Source organism: Silurus meridionalis, chromosome 10 (assembly GCF_014805685.1).
Source record: "Silurus meridionalis isolate SWU-2019-XX chromosome 10, ASM1480568v1, whole genome shotgun sequence".
Lineage (NCBI taxonomy): Eukaryota > Metazoa > Chordata > Actinopteri > Siluriformes > Siluridae > Silurus > Silurus meridionalis.
Window position 1 is genome coordinate 9,706,165 of NC_060893.1, and position 26,322 is coordinate 9,732,486.

The 26,322-nt window shown below is 37.5% G+C and overlaps 1 protein-coding gene across 4 annotated transcripts in view; it reads right to left on the reverse strand.

Annotated features, from left to right (window-relative positions):
• cadps2 (Ca++-dependent secretion activator 2) overlaps nucleotides 1-19,559 on the reverse strand; it is a 116,507-nt gene extending 96,948 nt beyond the window's left edge. Inside the window, exon 1 of one of the 4 annotated variants that reach the window (XM_046859093.1) lies at nucleotides 18,655-19,559. In XM_046859093.1, the coding sequence (XP_046715049.1) occupies nucleotides 18,655-18,984 (330 nt within the window). In that variant the 5' untranslated portion in view covers nucleotides 18,985-19,559. The remainder of the gene's footprint in view (nucleotides 1-18,654) is intronic. The other 3 variants (XM_046859094.1, XM_046859095.1, XM_046859096.1) reach the window with 3 other exon arrangements.
• Between the last annotated feature and the right edge of the window lie 6,763 nt (nucleotides 19,560-26,322).

Sequence of the window (26,322 nt, forward strand, 5' to 3'; positions counted from 1 at the left end):
CTTTACCAATCCAGCCACGGGCCCATCCATCTGGCCCATCAAGACTCACTCTCATTTCATCAGTCCATAAAACCTTAGAAAAATCAGTCTTGAGATATTTCTTGGCCCAGTCTTGACGTTTCAGCTTGTGTGTCTTGTTCAGTGGTGGTCGACTTTCTGCCTTTCTTACCTTGGCCATGTCTCTGAGTATTGCACACCTTGTGCTTTTGGGCACTCCAGTGATGTTGCAGCTCTGAAATATGGCCAAACTGGTGGCAAGTGGCATCTTGGCAGCTGCACGCTTGACTTTTCTCAGTTCACGGGCAGTTATTTTGCGCCTTGGTTTTTCCACACGCTTCTTGCGACCCTGTTGACTATTTTGAATTAAACGCTTGATTGTTCGATGATCACGCTTCAGAAGCTTGGCTATTTTAAGACTGCTGCATCCCTCTGCAATATATCTCACTATTTTTGGCTTTTCTGAGCCTGTCAAGTCCTTCTTTTGACCCATTTTGCCAAAGGAAAGGAAGTTGCCTAATAATTATGCACACCTGATATAGGGTGTTGATGTCATTAGACCACACCCCTTCTCATTACAGAGATGCACATCACCTAATATGCTTAATTGGTAGTAGGCTTTCCAGCCTATACAGCTTGGAGTAAGACAACATGCATAACGAGGATGATGTGGTCAAAATACTCATTTGCCTAATAATTCTGCACTCCCTGTATATACACACATACATACACACACACACACACACAGTGGAACCCGGTTATCTCGCCCTCGGTTACCTCGACAACCCTATTAAGTCGACGTTTTTGAAGTGGAACCGCCAAATTCTCGCTTTTTCTAAGCATTTTTTATCGGTTATGTCGATTCTTTTATGTCGCCGAACCCTGATATCTCGAGCACAAGGGGGGAAAAATTTGCCATTTAACGTCGGTTATCTCGGTGCAGCCGCAGAAGAACTCGCGGAAGTGGCGGAAAAATCAAGGCTTACAGCTGCTACAGGTGTTGTATTGTATACTGGTGAATCTCTGCTGTTAGTTAGTGCACATATGCCTTTTGTTGTTAAATGTTATGCGATGAACGGGAGGCGAAAGTAGAAGCGCGGCGCTGAACGTTGGATGAGCTGCAAAAGCATAGAATGAACACCGGCAGGTTCGAGGGGGGTGACCGCGGTGCGCTTTGGGAAGAAAAGAGCAGCCGTTGAGAGAGTGCCGGTGGGAAGACACGTACCGGGATACGCATGCGCGATGACCGCCGTGAACCAACATATACCAACAATAACGGACAGTGAGAGTGTGGAAGTTTAAATAGGAGCTGGTGATGATAAACGAGCACCATATGTGCGCGATTGAAGCGGCGCTTCAGAGAAAGCGGCCGAGAAAGCACCTGACACGTTGAAGGGGGCCGAAGGGGGCGTGGCAGGTGGATTCCTGACAGATAAACATGTACTGTATGTATTTTTATAGCATGCCTTCATCAAACAAATCGCGGCAACGCTGTTGTGTAAAAAAACCCTCGAAAAACACGTGCATGCACACTCTCATTTATTAACGCACATCATGTACATAAAGAAATTTCAAGCACGTTAATATATATTGCCGCCTCATTGATTTTCGTTTATCTCGATCATCGGTTACCTCTATGCTTTTTGGCGACCCCCTAGGACATCGACATAACCAGGTTCCACTGTATATATATACATTTCTTCTTAACCTTGATGATGGTGGTGAAGTTAGAAGTGGCCAAACAGTCATTTGTGTAAAGGGAGTACAGCAGGGGGCTCAGAACACAACCGTGAGGCGCTCCAGGGTGAGGGGGGATAAGGTGTGTTTGCCCACCCGTACAGGTGGCGTAATTGTTATGGTCTGTCTGTCAGGAAGTTGGAGATCCATTGACACAGGGGTGGGTCCCAGGGCCTCCAACTTAGAGGTGAGCGTGCAGGAAATTATGATTGTTAAATGCTGAACGGTAGTCCACAAATAGCATTTTCACATAATTTCTTTTTCTTTTTAATTAATAATCTCTATTGAATTGTTTTTAAAACTGAAAGTGCTACAGCTACAGGTTATGTCCATCTGTGTGTTCATATTCCTCCCCACTTTTAACAAATGTCTGGCATAGTCGAGTCAGCATAGACTAGATGTATATCTTCATATAGTCCTATTTAAAATAACTAATAGTACAATTAAAAGCAAATGTATGAGCAATTGTTTTAAAACGAAATTGTAATAACTACAAAGTTTCAGCTTGGTCAAATTAAGGCCTTTACACAAGTTTAGTAAAAACATCTAGCAAAAACATCTAACAAAAACATCTTTAAAAAAATTTAAAAGAAAAACCTGGGCTAGTTCAAAGTAATAGAATATTGACTCTAATCAACAAACAAACAAACAACACATGACTACCGTCATGTCCCTCAAACTGATTGGCTGGTTAATTTAAAAGTGCACACAGAACAGGATAAACTTGGCAAACATTTTTTCACACCACTATATTTCAAGTTATTTACACTAGACAGTTGATATGTTGGTCAGAACATGCACATTTTATAGTATATATTTTTGTATACATATTTATTTATTCTGTAAACAATAGTTTTGGTTGTAACATGAATAACAGATTTTAAGGCACTTGTTCTAATGTGTTACTGTTTCTATAGTAAGAGCATATACATAGACTTGTATATTGGATGCTCCACCTAACCTACAAATTCTAATCTAATAATTAATTGGAATAAATGGATGTCATTTTTTAAATCCATAAATATATTTGTCGATGTGGGGATGTGAGGTTGTTTGTGTAGAAACATTCATTTTACACAAGAGACATTCATGTTTGATAGAGCACACTTTTAGAGATGTTTACCATAATTTTCACCATAACAACTCATCAGGCAGCTCTCCACAACTACATGAGGTAAATCTGCTGGGGTTGAGGTTACCTCTGAGCTAAGCCAGCCAACCACAACTGCTATACAAGATCATGTAGTAAGAAGAAAGTGTTACTCGCCCATATTCACATACTGTACATGAGCTCACAAACACACATGATTTGTTGGTTTTGCTGTAATTGATAGAAGAGTGAGCGCATGCCACCTTTCCTTTGAACCCCTGTGGCATGGCCAATCAAAAATTATAACTTAGAATAATGGAAAATAAATAAATACAAAAAATGAAACACAGACACCTTGCCTTTCTGTATAATCACATGACCTCTCTTTTTCTATGCATTTCATTCCAGAAACAATAAACAGTAGGGGTGTAACGGTACAGAGAATTCACGGTTTGGTACATACCTCCGTTTTTAATTTACTGTTTGGTTTAGTACAGTACTTTAGTACAGTTAGGGGATGAAATGCAAAACATAAAATTGCTTGTCGTTTTTAAATATTTTATTATTAACAACATTTGTGAAAAACAGTTTACATTTTTAAAACAATTTTACATTAAATTCCTGCTTGGTTAAATAATGTTTTATACAAATTTTATAAAAAAAAAAAATAGAATAAATCTAATTCATGCAATACACTATTACATTGATTAAATTGAGAATCAATTAAATTGGCACAAATTAAATTGATTAAATACATAAAAAGATTACATTAAAACATTTACATATGTTAGACCCCTTTTTGGTAATACAGATGTGTACTGTGAGTGTGGGTTTTACATTTAATATTTAATAAAAAAAAAAAAAAGATCTTAACCCTTATTTCAGCATATTTTACATTAATTCCACCCTTTATTTATTCACTCACTCGATATGTGGAATTGTCAGTATTTTCTTCTTTTAAGAGAAACTCTTGAAACTGGACACAAAACGCTAAAGAATCCATAGTGCCAGCAATCAGTCAGTAGTCACTTCCTGGTTAGCGGCTAACGATAGCAATATGGATTCTTTAGTGTTTTCATGCATGCACAAAACAAAGCTTATTTCCGGTACCGAGTGAGTAGCTATAATGACACTGTGCTAACTCTAGTTTCTATTTCATACCCCTGGCATTGTTGTGTATGTCTTCAAGATTAATAATAATAAGAATAATAAAAAATGTGCAAAAAATGCGAGGCGGAGACTAAACAAACTTCTTGTCTGCCACAAATACAATCAAAATGAGTAAGACATAAACTGATCAGGACTTTGTTCATGCACAAAACAGATCTTAATTGCAGAATGTAGAACAAAGCATTCATTGCTTTTGTGGTTCACTCTGCATGTGTTCAAATGAGACACAGCTGCATGGACTATTCATGGAATTAAATGCTCTTTCAACGGTTAGAACTGGCTCTGGTTTTTGAGGATCTCCCACCAGGGAATGACAAGTGTATTTGTGTCTAATAGACACTGCACTAATGTGTTTTTGACGGCATGGACATAAAATAATCCCTTGCCCCAAGACAAAGTTTTTGACTCAAATTGGCAAACCCACAACTTTTTTTTGTAAATTATTCTAATACAGTGGTCCCCTGAAACTCGTAGGAGATACGTTCTAAGAACCTGCGAGTTCAGGAAATCTGTATCTTTTGAAAGCACCCCCGCAGTCCCTATGGCACCTCAGTGAATTAATGTAGACATTATGTCACTTTAATACAATAATGCGTTTTAAAACTCTTTCTGAAATGTGTTTGTGAAAACACAGTTTAACATGTTATTCCTGAACATTCAGTCCCGCTGCAGATTCCTGCGAATTTTAAGATAATCCGCACTTCCGAATTTTCCGAGCTGCGAGTTCCAAACTGCGAATTATCGGAGGTTGACTGTAATGGAACATAGCTATGCCTTAGAATTACAAATTATTCAAATAACAAAATGATCCCACATTATAAATCTACTGAACATTTGTGAATCAAAATATCATTACTGGAAAGCAGAAAGATGTTCATTAATTCCATATGCTAATTATGTTCATTAATAGTCCCAGAACACTTACTTGTCTAATGCGCAATGATTCCTGCAGTATATGTTTATCTGCTGCATCTATATTGTGCCATGTGGTATTTAGATGTTGCAATCTGGCTCCCAGTTAAATTTCTATCATTTACATTGCTTCTGCGTGTAATGGTAATGGAACAAATGGGCAGAGTAGATGATTGGTGGAAAAAAGCAATAAAGAAACAGCCCACTGTCCCTGAGATTTGTCACGACTCTGTCTGCCTGGAGCTTGTGTCTGCACTTTGCTGATAAACACTGGTATTCTGTGCCTCGGCACCCTCATGATGTTTCCAGCACACGTAATGGGAAATGCCGTTATGCAAAAGCCTGTTCTGGTGTCCACTGATCAGCAACACCATATAAAACTGCAGGTCACCAGAGGATTCATTTCTATTCAAGTCTAGTTTCTTTCTTGTTTCTCATTTCTATGCCTGAAATACCTTTCGAATGTTAAGGAAAAAATATTTCATTTCATTCCAGTTGACTTTGCAGAGACCTTTACAATTTTTGGATCAGTTTCAAAATAAAGTCAGTTTATCAGCAGGCTATTAACATTCAGCCATTCTTGAGATATATAACCCAAAATCCTAGAGGCAGATGCATAAAAACAAACTACAGTAAACAGAGATTAAAGAGGAAGATCGTGAGACAGAAATCATCAAGTGAAAAAAAGGTGTAATGGGGGAACTGCTTATTACATTGTTTGATATGAGGCTCACAATAGACGTATCTATATTAAACCACGCATTCTACAGACTGCAAAGCAACAAAGGCTAGTCTAAAAATATATAAATAAAATATATGGTATAAAGTGTAATAAACTTAATCAAGCCCATACAATCTCTATTTAAAATGATGACATACTCGTTTTTGGCACAATTTTTTTTTTTTAACAAACTAAATTTGAGTTAAACTCAACCGGTAATTCCTGACCTCCCACCAGAAAAAGCCAAAGAAACACCCTCTCATCTCGAACTTCATTATTCAACCACATTTGAGCTACAGAGAGCTTTGTGACCTTGGAAATACAACTTGAAGTTCACACCAGCATGGCTGCAAGGGTTGTCATTAATTAAATATTTAATTAGTTAACATTCAATTGCTGAGAAAATAAATGCACCTCTCTTTAACTAAAGCTTGAACATTTTGGGAAGGTTTCAGTTTTTGCTGTGCAGGTTTTGAGATAAGTGCGGTGTAAAATTGGCTAAGACCTTGCAACCCTGCACACCTGTGCACATTAGCGCTCTTAGTCAGAAAGTTGATATTCATGTAGCCATGTTGTGTTAATTTTGTTGCACAATTATTGCTTACTAAATGTAATTCAAAAAAAAAAAAGTATGGTAAAAATCCTAAACAGAAATCGGGAAAAAAAAAAAAAAAAAAAAAAAAATAATAATAATATATATATATATATATATATATATATATATATATATATATATATATATATATATATATATATATATATATTATATATACCGTAATTTCCGGACTATAAAGCACACCCTTGTATAAGCCGCACCAACTAAATTTTACAAATATTTTTCTTTTTTACATAAATAATCCGCACCCGTGTATAAGCCACACTGAAGTGTCTACACTGAAACTAATTAACTTTAAACAGGCTTTACCGAAAGACAGTGTGTTACACGGTGTAACGGGTGAAATATGTTGTGGCTCCTTTAAGAGCAGAGCGGTATTTTGGGAACAGCACGTCACTGCATTCCTCTGGTATTACTGCGTGTGTGTGCGTGTGAGACTGAGGATTATGTGCTCATTATTTTCTGATGCTCATTTCTAAGTTTCTTTGACTAACCGGTAACGCTGTTGCCAAGAAAAATAAAAAAGCACGAGTTTTGGAAATCTGTCTGTGCTTATATGATTTCTGTTGCAACTGGAGTTAGTGAGCTCTCCCTTCACCCAGACTCAACGCGTTACAACGGCTTGTATCTAAACAGTAGCCGACCAAGAAAGTCATTGTTCACTGTCTTCCTCCTTCCTTTCACAACTGTTACTCTCTGGAGTTTTTCTTTTTGCATCGTCGTGCATTTAAAAATCAACAGCGGTGGAAGTTTTTCTCCCGATGCCGTGCAGCTCAGAACACAGGTGAGGTGCGTTTTTTCGTTTCCGTTCGGAAATTTCATTTGTCTAATGTTATGGGGTTCAGTTTTTTGGCTTGAAGTTTGTGAAACCGAGAAAAACCCAAGAAAAATTCATAAATTAGCCGCTTCGTTGTTTAAGCCGCGGGGTTCAAAACGTGGGAAAAAAGTAGCGGCTTATATTTATATACGGTATATATTTATTCTACTTTCAAAAATGTTGGAACTGTTAGAACCAATTAAAAATGGAAACCATATTTCCGGCTAATGCTGATTATAGATTTTTTTTTCTACTATATAAAAAATATTTTTTATATTTTTTTTCAGTGTATATCTGCAGGCAGATAACTTCATTAGAGTAAAATCAGAGCGGGGAAAATATACGCATGTGAGGAGTCAAAAATGCTATGGTTAGTTAATAGACTGAAAAGAAACGAGAATGTAAGAGGTACATTTATAGCCACTTCATCCCACGACTGGTGTAAAATATATAGTGCTCTTAAAAAATTATTGATTTTAATTTGGACAAGCCAATAATAATGAAGGTAGAACACGGTTACTAAAATTAAAAAGTTAAATCATTGTAATTTAAAGGTCCGATACAAAGGGTTGCTATTAGAAAATTTAACAGTAGTGTTAGAAATCTTGGGGAGGGGAATGTTGGCTAATATGAAGATATTGTGGCACAACAGACTTTTCAAAGATACTGTGTTTATATCATATTTGCATGAATTAGATATAATTCAATAATGCAGTTGAAAATTCTGTTAAGAAATGTGTTGATAGTTTGTATTGTATCTTTGAAAATGTAAAATGTTGACTATTATAAAGTTGTTGTTTCTTTGTCAACCTAAAACAATAGTATTAATCAAAAAAAAAAAACTTTTATAATAAGGACAAGCTTTTTCCGTCTTTCTCCAGAATTACTTTATAGATGGCAGGTGTATAATAACCACTTTTACAAGAGTTTAAATGTGATTAGTTCATTCTGACCAGGTCACATAATGAAAAGGCGCCAGATTATAGTTGGTTTATTTTCTTACTCAAAAATTGTCTGTGTTTTTCACTTATTCTGTTTTTTTGTTATAGCATATAAAAGCTGGGGTCATGTAAAGCAGTTATGTGAGGATGCAAAAGCAACACAAGATTGTTTTAATAAACCGGGCAGACAATCCAAATTGAAATCTAAAATCATAAAGAGCAAACAGGCAAAAAGCCAGGAGATCGGCAAACAATGAGAACGAGGCAAGACAAGAACGAGAATACAGAAATCCAAAAACGTGTTTGAATATGGAACAAAGCCATTGGTAAATACCAGAGAACAAAGTCAACTGTGCGTAATTCTTCATGAAGACACAATGGAAGCACAGGGGTGTCTAAACCCAAAATAATTAGACATTAAGCTCAAAACAGGTGTAGAGAATGAAGAAACAAACAAGGAAACAAGCAGAAACAATAATAAAGAGACACACAGGACACAAACCAAACAATATTATATGTGGTTACATGAACAGAAAATTGAAAACACAGACAAGTCCTCAGCGCTTGGCATGAAGGGGATTCATCTCTGACAGGAAAAAGATCTGACATGATTTTTGGAGGGTTTTTGCATTACAAAAACAATCATTTTTACAAGAAGATTTTTGTCCACTGAAGTTGTTTTCAACAGACTGACCAGTACGAATACATTTTATGGACAGATTTGTGGACACCTCACCTTAAGATTTGTATGTGCTTTATGAATATCCAATTCTATATTTAGTCCCCATTTGCTGTTAGCCTTCACTCTTCTGGAAGAATTCCACTAGATATTTGTGGAGATTTCTGCTCATTCAGCCAGAAGGACAGAGTAAGTCTCGTACTTATGTAAGGTAAGTGCTTCAATTCATCCCAAAGGTGTTCAATAAGGTTGAGCTATAGATTGAGAGTTATAGAGCAGGCACATCAAGATCTTCCAATTCAGCCCACTGAAAACAAAAAAAAAGCACAGGAGCACTGTAATCCTAATCAACTTTTTCTTGGATTCCACTTGTATAATGTTGTTTTATTGCAGCATTTTAAAATCCCAGCACCCGGAGTTCCTCTATCCTCCAAGTCGTCTGGAGATATGTAAGCTACATCTTGTGTAACACATGAAAAATGAAAATGGGAACAGCAATTAAGAAATTTCTGTGTAAACTCATTAACCACCCACAGGTGAACTGGACAAGCTCAGTGTGTGTGTGTGTGTGTGTGTGTGTGTGTCTCTCAGAAATATTGATTAAACAAACATTTGCTATGGCAGATCTGTTTGTGCGAAATTGAAAATGGCACTGTATAAGCAATCGCTCTGACTTTCATGCCTCGTCCCTCAGATTGCAGCAACTTCTCTATCATATCTCCAAGTAAACATGCGTTTCATCAAGTTACAGATTTTTTTTTATATGTTTTATATAAAAAGACTGTATTTTTGTGGACCTATGTATAGTAATTTAGCTCCATAATGCTACATGTGGTTGTATTTGTAGATGTGAATTAAAACGTTCATGAAAAAAGGATCTCTCACATTAAAGTCAGATAACTGTGGGCTGTCTAAAAGACATAGCAGTCAGATTTGTCACAGCGTGGCACTGACATAATGCAGAAACCTTGGTTCTAATAGAATACGGCATGAAAAGAATCTGTTCAATAAAAAAAAAAAAAAAAAAAAAAGCTAAATAATTACACAATAATGCAACCATTTACATTCTGTTAGGTATTTAGACACTGGCCTTTTTTGTTATTCTGCGTTACAATTGCTATGAATTAATCTAACAAGCTGTGTCTATTGACCCATAAACAAGCAGCTACTAAAGACAAGTGAAGGCATGGCAGGAAGTTTAGAGTCAGACTTTAGGCAATCATTGACTGCAAATGATTAGCATCTGAGATTTAAAGAAAATCATTGTCCTTAAGTATATTATGTTCGTGTGTCCATGTAATTTAAAGCTTGATGCTCCATTTCAATCCATTTTATGGTATACAGATGCAAAATGACAAACATTGTGTCACTGCGCAAATACTTATAAGCCTGAATGTATTTGGTTGTGCAGTGTGCGCTGGTGCAATTCCATAAAAATGATGGCAACATCTCAGCAATTGTCAAAACAGCACTTCACAGCCCCTCGTCTGAAACAAATCAACATCTAACACTGAATCACGCAGACTGCCTATTTCACACCTGACCATATTGCATTGGATCAGTACTGTAGAAAGACAAGTGAGAAAGCAGATCGCTGTGTGTCAACAGCTTGGTGCTGTTCCTTAATTGGCCCATCATATCTCCAAGTAAACATGCTTTTCATCAAGTTACAGGCTGCTGGTGTGCTCCTGAGTTCCTGAGAAAATTCTTTGTCATAAGTAATAAAAGCAAGGTTGTCAAAGACATTCAATGATTACGGATTCTAAGTATTTATCTAAAATTGCATTCCTTTATGCATTAAATCTTCATTAACAGCTTCCTCCTGGTCAAGGTCTGGCTTGTGGTGGAGCCAGAGTCTTATAGACATGATGTTAGACATGATGTGGGAATGCACTCTAAATAGAATGCCAGTCCATTGCATAATGCTATCCACACACAAGCGATTCAGCATTGCCAATGCACCTACTGGTAAATGTTTGGGAAGTGGGAGGAAACCATTGTGAACACTGGGAGAACATGCAAAAAAACACAAACAAACAAAAAAAATAAAACTCCACATAGACAGCAAATAAGCATCGGTATCTAACAGTGGATGTGAAGCTGTATACTGTAAAACATCACCCAAATGCCACTACTTGTGCTACCCATGTTTAAATGCTATTAATAAAGAACCTTTTTACCGACAGAGTATACTACAGACAATAAGTGATGACTACATTATTGTGGTTTCATCAAACACTATGTGACATTCATCTGCTGAATACAGTGTGATTACAGTTTACATGGGTGGAGAAAACTCTCTCTGAATTTCTTGCTTTGCTATGCATCAACACTATAAGAAGCAAAGAGACAGCACTCTTATGTTAAATGCAAAACCAGTCTGGGTCTGACAAAAATTCTATATTTCCAAATTCAGCCTGCTGTCATCAGTATCATCAGTAAAGAGAAGTGAGTCATCACTGCTGGCAACCATCCCTGCCCCTGCCACCATGTGCCACATATGAGCTGGTCTGATCTACATCATGGTCCGCTCCTTCTTTCTTTCTTTCAGTCTTTCTAGTACCAGTTAATCGTCCATCATGTTTAGCGGTGAAACAATCAAATGTGGACAGTGCTAAAAAGCAAAGTGTAGTCAATAGCTTTGTTTTTTCATGGGTGTCTCCTTTCCTGGTTCTCCTATCTCAACCAAAACGTGCAACAGCACCTCTACTTTCTGATGAGATTGAAGAAAGCTCACCTTGCTCCTCAGATTATGGTTAGGGTCTATCACTGTACCTCTGAAAGAATCCTTACAAGCTGAGTCAGAATATGATACAACAACTGAACAGTGCATGAGATTAGGCACTGCAATGGGTAATGAAAACTGCCCACTGGAGCACAGATGCCCAACATTATTGACATTTATCAAGTGTGATGCTTGCAGAGTGAGTGGTATTATCAAGGACATATTATATCACCAACATGGACTGAAAACTTAACAAAAACCTAAGGATCGGTGTTGCACAAAAAAAAGGAAAGAATGAACAGCCTTTTCCATACATCTGAGCTAATGTTCAACTCTCAACTGATGCTTATAAGCAGTAACTGCCAGAGTCACTTCATAACTGCATACTTTACTGTATTATACATTACTGCTGTTATCCAAGTACCTGCACCTCACTGCAAATCAGTTATTACTATCATTTATTTTAGACAATGCACATCATTGCATTTTCTTTCATCAACTATACATATCTCCTGTGTCATTTTGCATGCATCGAGTTGTTTACCTCTATATGTATTATTGCACAATAATTTGTATTTGCATATGACCACATAATATTTGCAGTGCCAAAACGTCCCGATGTGTCCTGAACAGCAACGAACATCCACTTAATTGACTGTGTTATTGTCCTACCTGGCAAATACATAATCATTGGGTGTACAGTAAATCACACTAAATGGTAGAGTTTTCTAAGCTAATGGATAAAAATGATGCTTTAACAGTAGACACAAAAGCATCTGCGTTCTCAGAGTATTTACCCTTCTCATAACCTTTTTCTCTATTTCACTTGATTTTGATAGATCACATGAAAAAGATTTCTCACATGATTTAACTCTGCTTCATTCTTAGCCTACATCACAAAAACCTGTAGTATCAACAGGAGTGTGTAGACTATTTATATCCAATTGCTTCTGCTGCCTGATCAATAAGTATGCTAATTACTCCAGAGTGTGTTTTAATGCCATTATCAGACTGGGTATACATCAGCAAATCAATAAAAAACAAAAAGCAATATGCAGAACAAACATTAGCTACTTGGACTCACAAGCGTTTCATTGTTATGGTTGTTAATCGCCTTTAAAGTCAACCATACAAAAGAGAGTATTTGTAAACAGTTTTTGCAGAGTTTGGAGTACATTCAAACACTCTGAAATCCTGAATAAATATCTTTAGCTTCTGGATCTCTTTCGTAAGCAAACGCAGTGTTTGAACAAAACACCCACTTTCTGTCAGCGGACTTCCTGAAGTCCTCAAAAAGCATTTGAGACGATATTAACCTAAAAGTGCTCCATGGAGAAAAATGTGCAGAAGGAAAAAGCCCGCTGCACCACACCATGACTCACCAACACTGAATACCAAAGAGATGGGCTTATATAACTCAGCACATAGATGTGCGTCTCATGGAGAGAATGAAAGTGACAGTGATGACAAAGAGGATGGGATTGCCTCTGGTGAGCCACTCGCCTGTCAGTCTAACCCCTTGAGTGAGCACGTCTCCAGTGGTGGGATGGAGGGAGATCTGCTTATATAAACTTCTATACAAAAACCTAGTAGGAAACAAAAATAATCAAATGTTCTGGTTTTAAAAGATTAGACATATGTGGAGAGTAGGGACTTATTTTAGTGTGATTTCCCAGCTGTAATTTAATGTCACATAGAATCACATGTAGGAAGCTTGTTACAGCAACAGGCACATGACAGCAAACAAATTCTTCCGACAGTGAAAAAGATCGAGGGAGGCATGAAAAGGAACAAAACAGAGAGGGGGAGTCAAAAAGATTAAAAATAGGAAAGTGGGAGAAGCCGAAAGGGGAATATGTACATGCGTGCTACACACACACACACACACACACACACACACACACACACACACACACACACACACACACACACACACACACATTATATATATAAATAAATAGCAGCTAGTAGCCAGCAGTCTGCCGGTGGGGTTATACATTTACATTTGCATTGATTTGACTTATTCACAGCAGACAGTTCATCTTGGAGCAATATTCATGCAGAATATTTCCATAAATGTTTGTAAATACAATAAAGTGCAGGTCAGCTATAAATTCAAATTAGTGGAGTAATGGTGGCATGCCAGAAAACACTAATACATTGAAAAATGTCCTGCATTCAAAATCTTCATTTCTAAAAACGCCCAACTTTTCCTTATTTTTTTGTATGTCCAAAAACCAAAGCTAAATTAAAGCATCAGCGTTTTTCTAAACGATGGCAGACACCCTTCTGATCAGCCCAAAGCCTTATCCACTGAACCAAATCTACCCTAGAAGCAACCATGAACTACATCAACTAATATGTCAAGACAGAAAACAAGAAAACTAAAAAAACACAGTGAAGTCAACCCTCAATTCTAGTGCGATACGAAGTCAAAAGTGAAGACGCAAGCCAGACAAGTAATGAAATTCTGATCTCTCATCTTATATTTATCTTTTGATCTCAGAGCCAAATGTCTTCAGTGTATAGCACAAACAAAACAACACTGGTCCATTTCTGCTACAATAGAATGTTTGTTTGAAATACACTATATAGAGAGAAGTATACAAACACCTGACATTTCCAGCCATATGTGCTTCTTCCCCACACTGTTACCACAAAGTCGGAGGCACACAATTGTATAAAATGTTGCTGGATGCAGTAGAGATACATTTTCCCTTTTTTCGATCTAAGAGACCCAAACATGTTCCAGCATTAAAATGCCTCCCTGCACAAAGTGACTACAATGAAGATATGTTTTGCATGGTTTGGAGTGAACGGTTCTGAGTGGCCTGCTATAGAGCTCTGACTTCAACCCTTTAAAACACCTACGGGACTCCACTACTGCACCCCAGGCCTCCTAACCCTACATCAGTACCTGACTAATGTGCTTGTGGCTAAATATACAGAAAACATTTCACAATCCAAAATCTTATAAAACATCTTTGCAGAAAAGTGTAGGTTATAGCAACAGTAAATGGGGACTAAATACGCAATGAAATGTTCAAAGAGTAATTACTAATCTTATGGTTAGGTGTCCACAAACTTGTCTATATTGTATATATAAAGTATGTCCAGTTAAAACAAATTATTTTTCTGTCGCATACGTGTATAATACAGAAAATCTAAATAAAATGTATTAACTGTAACTCTATTGCACTGTATTATAAAATCATGCTGAAATTTTACTGAGAATTAATAAACTGACCTAATATTTAAAAAAATTGTATGTATTAACATTTTTTATATTTTAATAATGTATTAATAAAAAAATTGTGTGTTGCCATTTATTAAGTGGTGATGAAACGAGAATAAACGGACATTCAGTGTCACTCAGATGAGGATCTCAGAGTTGTTCTTTGCCACTGTCACCACTGGCTTAATCATTAGCGGAAAACTTATAGGGATTTATTAATAATTTATAAATGTATATTCTTAATTTATTTAAGAATATAAGGAACATTATTATTTCTGATAACTTAGAATTATAAAGTTATGTGTAATATCTGTTTCACTTAAAAAAAGAAAAAGAAAGAAATTATGGTGGGTACAAAAGATTGGCAGATATCAACTTTTTGTAGTCAGATTGAATCCGTTCTGTGCTTCTTTGATGAATTACTGTATAATGAATTAATTTTAGATCACATTTGCTCAAAGACTCTTAAAATGTATTCAATAATTCAGCCATCTACCTGTACATTGTGCCTCCTGGCTACACCACTGTCATTTCTCCAAATAATCCATTGGTGACTGGGGGAAAATGTCAATTTTACTCTCTTATATTTTTTCTATAAGCTATATATTTTTTACTTAGCGAACATTATCATTTAACAGTATTTGTTTGATTCTGTCTAATCTAGTTATTGTTTTGAATACAACAGATATTCACATGATGAGCATTTTGCAGATAAAATCTTTCTGGTGTCTCTTCAATGCAGATGATGGAAAGTTGCACCAACACTTCTGTGTCATCTAAACGTTCCTGCAGGTCCATGCAGTCATTTGTAAACTGTCCTTTGCTTTTCTGCTTTTGTTTTCTTCAAGATCTTGCCTGTAATTGCATAGCTCAATATAAAACTACCATTTCATAATGACATTTCGACTACAGAAATTGTGAGTTGGATATCGCTTTATATTCTTCTGTTTCTTTGATCCTCGTTCAGCTGCATAGAGAAGCCCATGAGTTTGTAGTATTAGCACAAGGTTTAAGGAGTCATAGTAATTTTTACAGTCTGGAATTATCATTCTTAATTTAAAAAATCTGCCTAATAAGCACTGATAAATCAATTAAAGCATAAAAAGTTAATTAAGTTCAGAGAATTAAACATTTTTTTTAGATTTTGTCTAAACCTTTAACTTTTATATACCTTCCCAAATTTACCTGACTTGTGACTAAGTGACTGACTGACTTACCACTGTTGTGCAGACGTAGAGGATGTGTTACAGACACGAATATACAAGGTGGCAGGATTAATCTTAATCAGCCATAAGCAAACTGAAACTTGTACAAAGAGAGTAACAGGCTGTTCACGATTATTTATAAATGCTAGTTATACATTAGGTATAAGTACATTACATTTCCCCTATTCATGCTTGAGATAATTTCCCCCTAGTGTGCAAGAATGCACAATGCTAATATTTGCACTGCTGGTAGATGATAAACTGCATTTCATTTCGTTACTAAGCACCCTCTATCTATCTATTCTAGATCTAGAAGATCTCACTTTTAATCAAGAAAAAGACAATTGAAAAAGTTAAAAGACAGACACGAATATCCAACACAAAATTGTCAATACTGGGGGGTACTGTTCGGCCAAATGTAGGCTTACTAAGAATTCTTTTTCCATTGTCTTCATAATGCTGAAAATCAGTAACAGTTTAACTGGGGCTGGAGTGACAAAGTGGCCTGTCACTTTTAGTTCAAAAACTTTTTTGTTTTTGTTACCGTTCCAATAAGTTCAGAACTGGACATTGCTACATATAATCCACTGTAAAATAATAATGTTAATAAATAGCAAATGTTTACTTGTCCTGCAACAATGCACACATCTTCCTTGTTAGTGTAACAACCAATTCAAATGCAAGCAAAAGACACTGCCGTCTGGGCATATCAAATTTTGTCACTCGAAATGTACAATCTACACACTCTACCAAAATGATCTGGATTGGAAAGACAAATCTGATTTGCTCTACTGTGTTCTTTAGTTGAGCTCCACCATCAGTTTGAAAATGAAAGGATACTGGAAAGAGAAATAATCACCAATCTGAGAGGTAGCAGAATTGATTCTTTTCCTAGAACAGCACACATGGAAATTTTACTTCTTCAATACCACAGTCATTTGTCAATGGTCATTTTTCTTCTTGGAAAACAACCCACTGTAATTTTTTCTCTGTTTATGTTATGTTTACTGTTGTGAAGTGTCCAAGATGAAGTAAACTTATTATAATTAGTATTATTAGAGAAAGTCTTTCATCCTAAGACTTTAACAGCCTTGCTTTTAACTGTTATAAAGCCTGGGACTGGAGACTAAATAAATCTACTGTATAACTCCCTGCACAGGATAAATATATAATATTCAGTACTGCTAATGTTGTATTTAAAGCATCACGATTTGTTGATAATTAAACCGTGATGCATTAAACTCAACATTACATAATTATATAAAGATATAGATTTGAAACACTACATTTAAGCAAACAAACACATGCAGTAAACTATTTTCCAACGATCAAGGCTTGATGGTAGCACATTCACACAGCATTTAAAAAAAAGGCACTGAACAGATATAGGAAAAGTAATGCAGTACACGCAAAGGGGGTATTTGATAAATACAAGCAGAACTACTGTATAAAGAAGCCAGCAGCTTGTGTTGCAACAACCTGTATAATCCAATATCATTCCTGGACATTTACCTTTCTTAAATGTCTTTCACACCCCAGTGCCATGTTTCGCTAACTCAGCACAAACTTGAACTAGGACAAGCAGAGCCATTCAATGTAAATGCCAAAAGGATACAATTTGGAAAAGTAGATTTGGTTGTGTTGAAACAAATGTGCCATTATCTCTGATCATTTTTTTTTTTTTTTTTATTCTATATCATCCTACACATATACTATAAGCAGCATAATGGTGGGGCATGTAGTGCTACCGATTCACAGCAAAGTCGATTCGATCTTATCTTAAAGTACTCTCTGTCTGGAGTTCTTCCCAGGTCCCTGTGGTTTTCTCTTTGGTTCTCTGGAAGAACGGGAATCCGTTCTCTAGTTGACCCCTAGCTGTGTGCCCTATGATGTAGAGCCTCCTGCATATAATCCCACTTTATTGTCCAATGCTCCTGAGATCAGCTCAAAATCACCACAACCCTGACAAGAATAAAGCAGTTACCAAAGACACAAAAAAGAAATAAAACTGTCCCAAAACAGTTGGAAGATTTCTTAAAGAAAAAATGTTTCTCAGTAATGTTTACTAAAACAAATATTTGTATACAGTTGCTCACATATAACCTTTTACTGACAATGACCAAACTCATCCCTAATGTAGGCAACTTTATCAGAATGTCATTTTCTATATGAGTCACATGAACCGGCAAATCTAGGATGGTCATTCTTTCAACACTCAGCAATTAGACAAAGACGTCAATATTGGTTTAAATGTCACCCTTATAGATTGGAAAAAAAAAATTTGCCCTTTACTACTCTTGTACTATTCAGTGCTTCAGGATTTGCATTGTGAAATAATGAGATCTTGCAACTTGTGGAGTGGAAATACTTAATGCATAGTCCAAAAAAAAAAGAAAAAGAAATATGGTGCTGTTTCATAAAGTCTGAAATGCAGGGTGAGAAAAGTAATTACAAAAACTGCAAGAAAATGTACAACTGCTATTATTGTCTAGATGCTCAACAGAAAGCCTTTCTTTTACTACATCAAAAACGTTGTGTATTTATTTTTTATTATTAGAACAGGTGTATACAGTGTTATTTAAAGCGGTTCTATCAAATGTCATTATAAGGAAATGTAGAGTTGAGTGGACACTTTAAAATAAAACATTGTTTTAGTCTAAACTTGTCCCTGAGTGTAGAGAAGCAAAGCGCTGGACTTGGTATTGTTTGGAAGTGGAGATGTGGAGACAGAGGGAGGTGGAGGAAGTGTGAGGAAATGCGCGGAGTGTAACAGGTGTTTCTTTTCTCTTTCCTCTACACGGACACTCACCTTCTGCTGTCTCCGTGCCATGTCCGTCGGCTGTTTGGCATTGAACGGATACGCTATGCACCTCAGTACAAACACATACATCTGCAGTCTGTTTTTCCTTTCCGCTTCTTCTCTCTGAAATCTTTCCTTTTCGTTTTTCTTCTCGTCCTCCGGCGCAGGAGGAGGAACTGCCTTCTTGCCCTGCTGCGTCCGCACACCTCCCGAGGTCTTCTCGGTTTTTTCCGACTTGGCGATTTTCTCCGGGAGTTTTTCACTCGGAGTTTTGGCCGCAGCTTCGCTCTCTGGTGGAACTTCGGCCTCGGATTCGTCGCTGGAGGACGGGTCCAGCATGTTCGACACCCGCGTTTGGAGAACTCGCAGAGAAGCTGAGGGAGTCTTCGGGGTTTCTCGCCGCTGTTCGAGACGCGACGCGTTACACGCCGCAGAAACGTGCGAACTGTGAGTGCGGCTCGGGAAGGTGGGCGGGGCCACACCAGCGCCACACCAGCGCCTCTCGCGCGTTTCCCGAGCCCGCGCCGCCGTGCGCGAGCTCACCGCTGTTTACGCAGGAACAGGTAGGAAACCTGTGGCGCTGCAGCACGTGAGCGGAGTCGTTCTTAAAGGAAAAGACAGCGCAAACAAAATGACTTGTTTCTCTAACACCGCGTTCAATGCAATAAATCTCCATTTACTAAACACATGCACGTTTCGAGTTCCAAACCTCTTACAACACAGATATATCTGTAAAAACTGTAATCACAGTTAAGATTATTTGTCGAAAAAACAAGACCTTTCTGCAATGATCTCTCATATTGTATGTGAGGTAAATATTATGTAAACACTTCAGACACGTTCACCTGGATGCAAAATATGTTTGGTATCAATCATGCTTTTTTCACCCATTTCCCCTACACATTAAAAATAAATAAATGTTAGTCAAATCACGTGCTCATTTCCATTTCCAAAGCTCACGGAGAGTGTAAGACTTAGAGTGTAAACTTCTGGCTGCTCCCGTTAGGGGTCGCTACAGCAGATCATCTGTCTCCATACCGCTCTGTCCTCTACAGCTTCTTCTTCCAAACCAACTACCTGCATGTCTTCACTCACTACATCCATAATCTCCTCCATGCTCTTAATCTTTTCCTCCTACCTGGCAGCTCCAGCCTCAGCATTCTTCTACCGATATACCCCGTGTCCCTCCTCTGCACTTAACTATCTCAATCTCGCCTCCCTCACCTTGTCTCCAAAGCGTTCTACATGCGGGGTCCTTGTAATAAACCCATTTCCAATTCTGTCCATTCTCATCACTCTCAATGAAAATCTGAGCATCTTCAGCTCTGCTACCTCCAACTCTTCCTACCACTCTTTTCTTCACTTCTCAAACACACCCTCCATTACTTTGCATTGTTGACCCCAGGTACCTGAACTCGTCCACCTTCACCACCTCTTCTCCCTGCAACCGCATCACTCCACTCTCATTCACACACATGTACTTTGTCTTACTCTTACACTTACATTTACATTTGCCGCTTTTAGCAGACCCCCTTGTCCAGAGCGACGTACAAAAGTGCTTTGAGTCTCTAGTAATGAATGAATCTACACTGGTACGCAGGATTACAAACTTAATATAAATATAACTCTTGAATTCTATAAAGCAAACTTAAAAAGTGCTAATTTAAGTGTTTCAGGAAGAGGTAGGTCTTTAACCGTCGCTTAAAGATAGCCAGGGACTCCGCTTCACGGACATCTAGGGGGAAGTTCATTCCATCACCTCGGTGCCAGAACAGAGAAGAGCCTTGAAGTATACTTACCTCTCATTCTGAGAAAAGGTGGTACCAGTGAAGCAGTGCTGGAAGATCTCAGATGCAGTGCGAGATGTGATAAGGTCTCTGAGGTAAGATGGTGCTGGTCCATTTTTGGTCTTGTAGGCAAGCATCAGTGTTTTGAATCTGATACATGCAGCTACTGGAAGCCAGTGAAGGAAGCGCAGCAGTGGGGTGGTGTGGGAGGATTTGGACAGATTAAACACAAGTCGTGCAGCTGTGTTTTGGATCATTTGCAGTGGACGAAAAGCGTTCAGAGGAAGACCTGCCAGCAGAGAGTTGCAGTAGTCCAGTCTTGAAATGACAAGAGACTGAACAAGCACCTGGGCTGCCTGTGTGGACAGAAATGGTCTAATCCTTTGGATGTTGTTGAGAAGAAATAGACAGAAACGAGCCACATGAGCAACAAGTGAGGAGAAGGACAGTTGATTGTCCATAGTTAGCCCAAGGTTGCGAGCAGTGGCTGAAGGGGCGAGCAGAGAGTCATGCAGAGTTATTCAGAGATCTTGACCTGAAGATGAATCACCTGGGATGACCAGCAGTTCTGTTTTGTTGGGGTTGATTTTAATTGATGAGCACTCATCCATGAAGATATGACTCTTACTGACTCTTACTGACTCCTACTGACTATTACTGACTTCCCCTCTCTCCAGTGTTTACCTCCACCTCTCCAGGCTCTTCTCAGCCTGCTCCCTACTCTCAACACAAATCACAATATCATCTTCAAAAATCATAATCCATGGAGACTCCTGTCTGACCTCGTTCATCAACTTGTCGATTACCACTGCAGACAGAAAAGGGCTCAAAGACAATCCTTGATGCAGTCCAACTTTCACCTTGAACCAGTCTATCATTCCTACTGCACAGCTGTTTCCCGTTTTACTTCTGCAGTGGTTGCCCAATCATCCAGCACCTCTTCATCACCACTGAGCCCCTGTCTGACCTCTTCCCTGAATCTTATACTACAGTCTTTGTTTTCACCATCTTATTTATTTTTTCAGTCCTCACTCTCCTCCTCTTCTTCTTCACCTCCAAATCCATCCTACAGACCACCGTCCAATGCTGTTAAGCTACACTGTCCCCTGCCAACACCTTACAGTCTCCAATCTCCTTCAGTTTGAATGTCCTACATAGAACAGAGTCCACCTGTGTGCACCTTCCTCCACTCTTAACGTCACCCTATGATCCTCCTTCTTCTTAAAATAGAAGGAGGATAGAATAGAATGTTCACCCCTGCCATTTCCATGCTTTTCATAAAATCTACCATCATTTGCCCTTCAACATTTCTCTTCTTGAGGCCATACCTACTCATCAACTCTTCATCACCTCTGTTCCTTTCACCATATTCATTGATATCTGCTTCAATCACTAATCTCTCTTTCCTAGGTACAGTACACTCTCCATCGGTTCATCTAACTCACTCCAGAGTTTTCTCCTCCATTTTACAACCCACTTGTGGAGCATAAGCACTAATGACATTTATATTTACCCCTTGAACTTCCAGCTTCACGTTCATCACCCTATCAGAAACTCTCTTCACCTCCACTACACTCTTACTGTACTCTTCCTTCAGTATCACCCCTATACTATTTCGCTTTCCATCCACACCATAATAGAAAATTTTAAACACACCTCCAATGTTCCTGCCATGACTACCTTTCTACTTGGTCTCCTAAACACACAAAATATCTACCTTTCTCCTCTTCATCATATCAGCTACCTCTCTCCCTTTACCAGCCATACTACCAACATTTAAAGTACCAACCTGAACCTCCATTCTCCTTTCCCTCCTTTTTCTGTAAACAGCTTCCCCCTCTCCTTCTCCTCCTTTGGCCAGCAGTAGCTCAATTTCCATGGGTATCCTAACAATACCTGTCGCGGTCATTGGTAACCCGGGCCTCAACCGATCCAGTATGGAATATAGTTTTGTGAGCCGCATATTTGATTTGGCACTTTTACACTGGATGCTCTTCCTAACACAACCCTCCCTATTTATCTTTGGCAGCTTGGGGGAGATGAACTCACAATCTCATGAGCAGAAGGCCAACATGCAAACCTCTGAGCTACCATGTTCTACCAATGCTTCCACTCTGTCCTCCACAACTGCCTTTGTCAAAACAACCACCTGCAAGTCTTTCCTCATATCCATAAACCTCCTCCTTCACCTTCCTAATTTTCTCCTGCCTTGCTGCTCCATTCTCAATAACCTTTTACACAAATGTAAAAATGTATTATATTAAAAAATCTGTGTATCTGTGTAACAACACCCCAAAAATCCTTACTTAAAGACAAATCACAGGAAAGGTAAATTAAATATAAATTGATTAAAGTAAACAAATAATTTAACAAGAGTACAGAAAAAGGTCTCTATACTGAACCAAGATGATCGTAGATACCAGTAACATTGCACAGGGAAACTGCTATGTTTATTGGTTTTAAGTGTCTCAGCAGATTTTGGCCTAAAGTCTCTCTGCTGACATGCACTTCAACCTCCCACACAGTTCAGCCTCTCACACTGCAATACACTCTCCCTGATACCATGCTGAAAAAGTAAGAGGGCATGTGTCATTTAGAAGCCTTATGTATTCAATATGCCCACTTTGTGTCTTTGTTGTTTTTGTTGGTTTGTTGGTTTTACCTTATTTAATATTTCATTAATTAATTACATGCATATGAAATTATCTGGTTTCACATTTTTTTTTATATTTCTGTGTTTTCTAATAAATAAACAAGTTAAACTAATAACCAACTGTATTTTGAAGCAAGTCATGCATATTTTATCATGCATATGGTTATATATTTATTTTTTTATTCACAGGAATTTTGACCAAATTTAGAATATAAATTACACGTGTAAAGCCACCCTTTACTGATGTTGCACTCAGTTAATCCCAGAGCTTCTAACTGTGGTGGAGCAGTAGTAGGAACATTTCTCTATCACTCCCTGTAGCTGAATTTTCCTCGTGTTGCCTTTTCAGTAATCTCCTTGTGCTTTAATAATAGGGCTAAGTGGAAGTTCTGGTGATGCCAATGATGAACTTTACAGGATAGCTAAATGTTTCCACTCCAATACTCTGCACTTTATCTGTACATGTTCCTCGCAAAGGCATCCAGAGCTGATCCAGAATAACAAAGGTGCACTTTCCATCTATAAACTAGATCAGCTATTGTAATGTTAAAGATTTTGCTAGCTTCAACAGAACATAGCTTTAATGACATCTGAACCACTGACTAAAGATCTCCTTAGAACTGGAGATAAAGTTTTGTTTCAGCTGAACGTTGCTGTTGAGCATGTGTACAACATGTGTAGACTTCTAAAGCTTTGTAGAGTGTAGAATGTATACCTAATAAGGAAGCAAAGCTTTACCTGGGGAATCTTCCACAAAATGTAGGTTATGGCCCTGCATGGTAACATTCTTAAATCAAACAAATGAAGCCACAAAATACATTCTTATATGCATTATTTAACAAAATGTGGTAAAATAAAATAAAATCTCTAAAATTAAATACAGGACAGATGCTATGATTGTTTTTTCCTTTTTTATGTTTCACTGATACACTTTTTGTTGACTGACATCTGTAGTCTCTACACAAAAGAATTCTCATATTAGTAATAAACCATGGCAAATATGGTACAGCACAAAGTTTTAATACATGTTGACAGATGGAGTGGACTGGTATGCCTTTGGCTGTTTTTGCTGTTCAAAATTTTATACAACTCCAAAAAGCCAGTGACGGGACACTGACTGCATCAGTGTGGTAATATGAAGGATATGCAATAAAGGCAAATAATAGCAGTAGTCCAATGTCAAGATGACAAAGGACTGAACAGGCACCTGAGTGACCTTCAAAGAGAGAAAAAGAAGAACCACTCTGATAATATAGATGAGGCAAATTTGTGACAAGCTAGCAATATAAGGAAAAAATAATAAGTTGTCCAGAAATACACAAGACAAGATTTGGTCACTTTTGGATGCACCTCTGGGGATATTTCTCAGCTCAGATTTACTAGAATTTAGCTTCCGGTGATGAGCCGCCATTCATGACAAAACATCCACGAGAAATCAAAGTAGAAACATAAATGTTTAAAAGCAGAAAAAACTTGGAAAATATCAGTTCAAAATTCTAAAGGTGATTATAAATACACTTTAATAACCTGCCCACGTGTGAACACGCATATCATGAATAAATACTGTACAATTTAAGTTCTAAGTTCTAATGTTCTGTGTATATGTGCTTGTGTGCCTGTGTGTGTGTGTGTGTGTGTGTGTGTGTGTGTGTGTGTGTTATCAGTGTGTATGTTAATTGGCATTCCAACCATGCAGTAGTCACACCTGATTCCACCTGTTTCGATGGGAAATAGTGTTGCATGTGACAGAATATTTTTCTTTAGATTTTTTTTTTCTTCCCCAAGAGTGTAAGGATATATTGGGCTGATAATGGTGGTTGGGAAAAAGCTTTACTAGTGGAAATACAAAATGTAAATAAAGTGTCATTTATTTATTTCACACACAAAAATAATTGTTTTATATAAAAAAATTCAAATTTATACTAAAAAATAGCTTTAAATGGGTTTTAAGGAAATGTATTTTCAACCACAAAAAATAACACAAACAAAAAAAGAACACATTAAAAAAAAAAGGTAACAGTAGATCATATAAGGGCATCTTCTTGGTAAGTGTTAAGTGTTTTGTCTCATTGTTCTCCTTTGCTATTTATTTTTTTATTTTTTGCCAACTTTGCTCCTTTGAATTTGCCAATTCCTGCTGACAGATTATTATCGGCCTGCTTTGGGAGATGACCACGTAAGCACTTAAAGTTAGCCGCCCATTCTATATAGATCTAGATCTTTCTTTTTGTTTTGCTAGATGAACCTTATACTCTCTCTTCACCAGTCACACCATATGACCAATTTTGTCATATATGCTGTGTTATATAACATGGTGCATGTGTGCACAGCCCATTTCATATGTACCTGTTAGCGAAATGATGCTATGTGAAGTTAAATAGATGGTGTGTGTGTTTGTATGCATGCTCCTTCTCTCTTCCATGTTGAAACTTTCCCATCTTACTTCTACCATCAAATCAGCATAGACTTTTCCCACTCTCAGTTTAATTAATCCAGAAGCAAGATGGCAATATTCAGCTTCATCTTGATTAATTTGTTTCATACTGGTTGTGATTGGCTATTACCCCTTTCGCCTTTTCTGATCTGGTAATTTTTATGTCTTATTTAAAATGTATTTAAAACCAAACATGGGGAAATGCATTTATTTATACTGTCACAAGTGTGCGATACATTAAACTGTTAATAAACAGTAATAGATTATGAAATACTCCACTCTCAAATAAAAATGTCAAAACACATCATCAATGTATTGAAGTCAGTGGCTAAATTAAAGTCACACTTAGCAAATATCTCTTTTCGTTGATGTGCGTCTTTCTAGTGTAGAGTTATTGTGTAGTCAAGATATTATATACATATTTGTTCATTAATAATTTCCTGGTAGGAGGCCCAACAAGCTGAGAAGGTGTTTGTACAGTACAGTTTGCAGATAACTATTGGTCATTCTTCCTCAGATCTTCATTACAGTTATCACATAAATAAGCCATGTAGATTAGAAATAATGCTACAGTACATTTGTTTGCAAAGGTTAAGGTAAACTTTAAAACATTGGCAGTTTGGAATTCAATAAACTTTCAGAAACAACATCTTAGTAGGATACATCATACACTTTCCAATCATCCCCAGGCAAAACAATCATAGTACTTATGTGCTTATACTTATGTAACACAGTTAGGTAAATTACAATGCTCACTATAAATGTTTATAGATAATTAAACATAAAAATAACTGATCAAACCT